General features: G+C 45.4%; 1 protein-coding gene across 1 annotated transcript; it reads right to left on the reverse strand.

Annotated features, from left to right (window-relative positions):
- Nucleotides 1–772: 772 nt before the first annotated feature.
- LOC105905283 (SRY-box transcription factor 8) lies at nt 773–5,116 on the reverse strand. The gene is made up of 3 exons (XM_012833287.3): nt 4,033–5,116; nt 3,485–3,720; nt 773–3,359 (listed from the first exon to the last, which is right to left on the reverse strand). The coding sequence occupies exons 1-3, from the start codon at nt 4,440–4,442 to the stop codon at nt 2,590–2,592; spliced, it is 1,416 nt and encodes a 471-aa protein (XP_012688741.2). The 5' UTR covers nt 4,443–5,116; the 3' UTR covers nt 773–2,589.
- Between the last annotated feature and the right edge of the window lie 2,259 nt (nt 5,117–7,375).

The following is a 7,375-nucleotide window of genomic DNA, read 5'->3' on the forward strand; positions in this document are numbered from 1 at the left end:
AGGACCGCTCCGCCGCATAATGAATCATTAAAATTCAGCAGCGCTGCGCCCGGCCCTTGGCTCTCTCCCGCGACCAGTTGGGGACGGCTGCTTGGCATGCATGCTGGTACTCAGTTTCAAACTCTATGCCCAGTGGACCCTAAGTTGGGTTACACATAAACGCACGCACACACACGGAGACACACCAGCATTTAACTGAACAAGCCTGCTCAGGCTACATGTCTGATTCAACTGGTATCCAACTAGGAAGACGTGAGTCATTTCATGCCAACGCGGTTGCACAGTTTTTTAGGTTTTTTTTAACACGCCCGTCTTTTGGTTTGAAATGTCTCAGCTGTCAACCAACTTATCCACAAGTTGCCCCTCGAGATCTCAAGGAAAGTCAGTGTTAACAAATGAAGCTGGAAGGACAACTGACAAAAGAAAGGGTACTACCAAATGGATCTGAATTTCTTGCGTTGCTCTGCCCATTCCCCATCCACCATATCTGTCTTCTTTCAGATGCCTTTCATCTACAACAATTGTGTTTTTCTTTTCGTAAAGAGACACATCTGGGTCTGTGCGCTTTTATATTTTAGTGCTGCAAAAATCTGTCACTGTCGACATTTTCCATGGCACGGATCCCAGGGGAACGGTGCATGCAGTGAAATAAAGACTTGACCTGCGTTTGCGTCACACAACTCCCGGCCAAATCTAGCGGCTGTAGTCAAGTGATGTCTGCAAAGTTCAACGTTAATGGAGACTACGCATTTCTGCGAATGAAAGACAGTTAATCGATGATGAAAATATTTATTTTAACATTGTAGTTTTTCAACACACATCATTCACTATTCAGAGAAAAGTTACGTTTATTTTTTCACAGAAATTACCAACAAGTAAGGTTAGCTGTGCTTGTGAGGATATTCTAGTAAACATGGAGAAAAGAAAAAGAAAAACCCATACATATGGTCCTTTCTTTCAACGTACACCGGGAAAAATAAAGTTGGCTATGAACACTGTTTCAAGGTGAGTGAAATGCAATATAAAGCTGGAAATAATTACAACATCGTAAAATAAAAAACAAAATCCATTCTATGAGATTCGGATAGCACCAAATTATGCTCGAAAGTGGCGAGTCTCCCTAAAGTCGTATTATTATGTTTATCGACAAATGCATTTTGCAAGAAGTTGTTAATAATTAAATAATGAATTGGCTTTCTGATCATTCTGATGCAACACGAGGTTTTGAACCTGGGCAATGAAAGTGCCTTTGAATTGACACATCGTAAGACATAACATATCTCTCTGTCTCACACGCACTACACGCACACGAATATTCCAAGTCTGGCGGACCGTTTTAAATGAAAGTCCTTTTCAAAATAGTTTAGGGCTTGAACTGAAACACGACAATCCATCGTATCCTACGAAATAAGTAGAGCGACATCAGGCGTAATGTATAACCAAGCTGGCGATGTCAAGAAGGGGTTCCACTTCTGTCTCGAGAAAGTCCTGTGCTTCCCGCTGTGCGAAAAACAGCTGACACCTCGCTCAAAACGGGGCCGAGTTATCTTACAGCGTTTCCGTCCACCCCACATCATGACTAATCGCGATTTGGTAGGCATAGCATTTAGACACCTGTTTCATCACGTGGTTTGCAATTGGTCCCAGTTTATTAGCTTGCTTTCAACAACCTGGAATGAAGATTGTGTGCAGGTCGGTTTGCGTGGAAGGCCACATCAGACACCAATCCTTTATCAGAGATAGAAAAGCCTGCATTTCTTATTTTGAAACACCCACCGCACCTCCTCAAAAACATCTGTACAACTATACAGCGGCAAAAGAACACGTTTAACATAAATACATATGGAATAGTTAAAAAAAATTATAACTTCACTTTAAAAACACATATTAAGTTTATGGTCCCTCTGCCTGAAGCCAGGGTTCTTTGCAAATTCACGCTGCAGAAAAGAGCCCTTGCTGCCTTGTATTTTAAGAATATTTTATAATTGGTCCCAGTGCACATATTTCTGCATTAACTTACTCCATCTGTCTCATCAAATCAGTTGGCCTGTTTTTGTAATTATCTCCTACACAAGTCAGTACACACACAGCCATGGAAAAACACACCAACAGCCGCAGACGGGGGTTTGAGCAGAGTGTGTGTGTGTGTGTGTGTATGTGTGTGTGTGCGTGCGCGTGGACTGGGGGAGGGAGATGGTGGAAGGGGAATGATAGCGCGGGGGAGGGGGGTTGTTGGTGACAGGTGGTCCTCACAGAGGATTTCCGTTTGCTGTTCAGGCACCAATATATCAAGTTCTGCCTTCAAAATGTCCGTACAATACAGGAAAAAAACTGCATCAAAGTTTAAAAAAAAAAAAAAGATTCAGCAGGCACTTCACTCTCCCTCTCTCACCACTATTCTCTCTCTCTTAATCTCTCTCATTTTTCTGGTATAAACTGAGATGGCACATATTCTCTTCTCCTGGTTGAGGACCCTTCCTTAGTGCAATAAATGGCTGTACAGGCGACTCCTCTCAGCTCTGTCGGGAGCCCTCGGCAGGGGCATTTTGAGAGAGTCAGGGGCATTTTGAGAGAGTAAGGATGTGGCCCTCAGGGCCTGGACAGGGTAGTGTAGACCGGCTGCTCCCAGTTGGCTGCGGGGCTGTGGGAGGACTGGAGAGAGAGGCTGTTGAGGATGGGGCTGCCGTAGGGCCTCCGCGAGGAGTGGAAATAGGGGTACTGATAGAGGCCGGAGGGGTACCCAGAGTAGGGGCTGTAGTAGCCGGTGCTCTGCAGGTCTGCATAGTCACACTGGGAGCTGGAGAAGGAGGAAGCGGAGGCCGAGGCCGAGCCGGCGGCAGAGGTGACGCAAGGCTGGGGAGGGTAAGGTGGGTAGTCGGGGTGGGAGGGCGAGGCGTGGGGGGGCTCGCTGTAGTGGCTGGGACTCAGCTGCTCGGTTTTGATGTGGGTGCGATGGCTGGCAGCGTCGGCGGAGGGAGAGGCGGAGGAAGACGGGCCGACGGCGCTCTTGCGGCTCCATGTGGTCGGGGCTGAGCTGGCGTGGCTGTACGGCGAGCTGAAAGGACCCCCGGGGTTGGGCCCGTGCCCGTGGTCGGAGCCTGGCATGTTGGCAGCGGTGGCCGTGGTAATGTGCCCGTTGAGGGGAAGGTACTGGTCGAACTCATGCACATCGAAGGCCTCCATGTTGGAGATGACGTCGGTGCTCAACTCAGAGATGTCCACATTGCTGAAGTCGATGTTCTGCCGCCCTCCGCTGCTGTCCACTAGACGCCGACCCTCGTGCTTCAGTTCGCCCTTGCCCCCGTGGTGCAGGTCTGTCTTAGGAGTGGTGGGGGGTGTGGGAGGACCATGTGGTTGACCTATAAGCAGATATTGAGATGTCAGAACCCGGTCAGTAACAACCGTCTATGACTGCACCTGATTTAAATGTTAAATTGTAAGCAAATTTAAGAAGTTCACTGCTCTGAGCAGGCACGTCACTCACCTGTGTGGTCTGGGTGATGGTGAGCGTCCGCTAACCCTGCCAAACCGCCCATTCCAGGCTCGGTCTTGTACATTTGGTGACCCAGTTCGGCCCCCGAATCAGAGTCGTTCTGACCAGGCTTCACGCTTTTTCGTCGTCTAGGTTGATACTTGTAGTCTGGGTGATCTTTCTTGTGCTGGACTCGCAGCCGTTCGGCTTCCTCGACAAACGGTCTTTTCTCATTCTCTGATAACAAGCTGTGGTAACAACATACAACTGTTCAGTGACGGAATACATTTTGGAACTTTTTAATTAACGATTTTTAATACATAACGATGCGTATACTAGTTCATTCAATCGAAATATTAACATCAAAGCAAATATATCATTCTATTTTGCATAGGCCTACATGTGCAAATATGCACTTTTTCAACTTGCCCACACACTTTTAATTCATTAAACAGAGTGGTGTCATATTGACCAACATATATAGTTGTTATGTAATTTACTACACATTTAACTACACTGCTGCAGCATCAAATATAAAAAGCGAAAATATTTAAGCTCACCGCCATAATTTGCCAAGGGTCTTGCTAAGTTCGGCGTTGTGCAAATGGGGGTACTGGTCCGCGAGCTTCCTGCGGGCAGCCTGCGCCCACACCATAAAAGCATTCATCGGTCTCTTCACATGAGGTTTGTTTTTCAGCGAGCCGTTTCCCCGAGCGGGCATAGGAACCAGAGACCAGTCATATCCCTTAAGAACTTGGGAAACCGCATCTCGGATGCAGGCAGGGAACCTGTCATCTTCGCTATCCGCTTTTTTGCCCAAGCCGGCGAGGAGGGAGCCGTGTCCGTCGGAGCCTGTCGGAGAGGAAGGAGCATCTGAGTCGGATTCATCCTGGGACATGGAGCTGTTGGTGCCCGCAGGGCTGCATGGGGGCTCCATGAGTGTCTTGTGTTCCTCTGTCATTTTCAACATAGAACAGCCAGCTAGAAATAATCCTGTGAAACGTTTCTAGTTGAGGAGGATGAACGAACCAAATCCAACTTGAAACTGAAGAGGACTGCACTTTACACACTCATCATCATTTACCCGACCAAGGAAAAAGATAACTGTGCTATCTCCTTCCTCGCTTGGTGTTCTTGACCTGCCTCTCTAACTGAGCACTTGAATGCAGTCTGAACGTTGAAAGTGGTCGACGGTCAGAAGACTTTACTCGAAGTTTGAGCTCCAAACCCCTCCTACTGCATCTGATTGGTTTAGACGTTTCATCATATTCCTTTTCAATTGGCTCCAAAACTTTACCGGCAATTCATTAGGCATAATTTCTCAACTTATTTCTATGGCCGTTCTACGTCGCTCAATTTTCTCTGTTGTGCTTTAATACACTTGTACATCGTCGTGGACGTTTTTTTTTCAATATCTGCAATTTTTCTGTAACACAAATGTCGTTTTAATAGTTTCAGGCGCAGATTATTGGTAGGCTGCCATGGGTGATGAAAGTACGAACCTATTCTTTGAAAACGGTTTTAAACTTTTTTGTAACTTTTTGTTATTGTTTTGGAATTGAATAACAAATTAGTTCGTTAAAAGTTCTACATCATTTCAAAATTCAGTGACGATATTTGCATTAGGCTACTTTTTAATTATTATGAAGGGGCTTCAAATTTGAGAGACGAATGTACTCTGACTTGTGTTGCTGTTTCCACCAGAACAGAATCATTTTACAGGGTGACAGTGCCTGACCGATACGGTAGTAACATTAGAACCATGTATATATTTGCGATTGTAAGACAAAACACACATGTAAACATAACGGTCAGTGAACGGTATAAACGCCCACACAAAAAATTAATAGAGCATGACCTGCTTAAATTGTTCATGTCTGTACTCCTCACTTTGTTATGTTAAATTACGTTCATGAATATGTCTACTCCAAGAAGTATGCTATACATACAATTTCGTTCGTTCTCTGCATCACATATTTGTCGAACGATTAAAATAGTTTTCTGTGTGTTTCTGCCTAAAGGAGGATAGAAGGCAATGTTCACAATTATGTTTCTCTTTAACTACAGTGTCAAAATGTATATGTAAACTAGTGGAGAGTGATGCCCGTACCACCAGCTCGGTCTGCATGCTTTCTCCAGTGGGACCGACCCAGTAGCCTAAATGAAAACGGAAAGCGTTGCAACTGAAAAAAAGAGGGTTGGTGACCATAGAGTTAATGTCAAATTACATTTTAAACTTCAGAGAGCTTTGTCTTTGTACTATTCTGTTCAGCACCCTCAGGGAAAATATTTGGTCTTTACTCCAAAGGCATCAGAAATGTCCCAATCGTTACTGCGATGCGATGCACGGTAAGGTACAGGTGGCAATGTTGTTTCACTGTGATATAAGAGTGTTTCAAACGATGTACTTTGTTTATTTGGAGGATGTTGTGTTGCCCTGGGGATTTGGATTCACACTGAGCTGGCAACCAGTTGGGAAAGCCCCGCAGAGCAGGATCTTCATGAAGATGCACTCCCGTGCCCATGGTAACCGACCAATTAGCATTCGGATTCAGGCCTCGCATATGCAGTGACGGCGCGAGCAAGCGCGAGAGATCACACGAAGTCCACAGAAGTCACAGCGACCTTGACCTCGATGTTAGCGACAAAGTGAGGTAATACATAACCTGTCAAACATGGTAATTCAAATGAACGAAGGACAATTAAATAAAAGCTAAGAACAATTAAAGTGAATAACATCAAAGTATTGACATGAATTACTAGTTTATACGGTGACAATGAGTTGACATTTGTATTCTATGTAACGTACAAGATCGTGTCACTGCACCATTGCTACAACCCATTGCTAGAACCTCACTAACGACTAGTCTAGCTATTCATATAATTATTACAATTGAGAATCATTTATTAGCATAAGTTAATGTAATTTTCAGCTTTTACAAGTAATATCGACTGGATTAAAAACATTTTAAGGTTGTGGTGCTGTTCAAAGGCCTCCGTGAGTAACATTCTCCATGAGGGTAGGACGTCACCACAATTTGAATGTAAACAAATGAGCCTGAGGTCTGTTCAGGCATTGTAGTGTGCCAGGTAAAGAATAACCTTGTTGTAGTAAGACAAAGAGCCCTGTGAGCTTGTGATAACACTGGCAGAACTGAAACAGTGCAGCTAGTGGCCCACCTAAAGGTCTCTTTGTCCGCTGCATGCCAGTTAGCTCCTCCAACATATAAAAGGAAGTCTGCCTCAAACAGTAGATTGTGTGTTGGCAGCAGCTGGGGAGAAAAAAAAGCAAACCATTTCATTTCACATAAAAGAAGAACTTTAAAGTCGAATGTTACATAGTGACTTAAAGAGGGTGACAGCGAAAGAGAGGGGAAGCAAGAGACAGACAGAGAGAGAGAGAGAGAGAGAGAGGGCAAGATAAGAGAGAGAGAGAGAGAGATTGAATCACTGCCTTTGTTCGAGTTCTCTTTGTGTCCATGTATTGCAAAGTTGATTTTTATCACCGGCTTTCCCATGAAAAGACTGAAGGTATGTTTCACTTGGCAGACAGAGCAGCATGCTCACAGCAAGCAGCAGGTGGGGATGACCCCAGAGCTCGCTCTCACAATGGGACAGGAGAGCAGAATGGCGGATATCTCGCGTTGTGCAGTCGGCGGTGGAGATATCGTGCCGTTGGAGGGACTGATGAATGAATGCCTGGCCTGAGCATCTGTGGTGTGTGCTGCTACACGTCGCTGGAAGGTAAGTGACTGACGGAGTTCGTGTGCAGTGGTTGTGCACTGTAGCTGACGGAGGTTGTGTGCAGTGGTGGTGCACTCTAGCCTGAGGGTACAGCTGGAGTTCAGGACCATGGATGTCAGAGCCTGTGATTCCTTTAGTAAAAACACCAAATCTTCTAGT

This window comes from Clupea harengus, chromosome 1, assembly GCF_900700415.2.
Source record: "Clupea harengus chromosome 1, Ch_v2.0.2, whole genome shotgun sequence".
Classification (NCBI taxonomy): Eukaryota; Metazoa; Chordata; class Actinopteri; order Clupeiformes; family Clupeidae; genus Clupea; species Clupea harengus.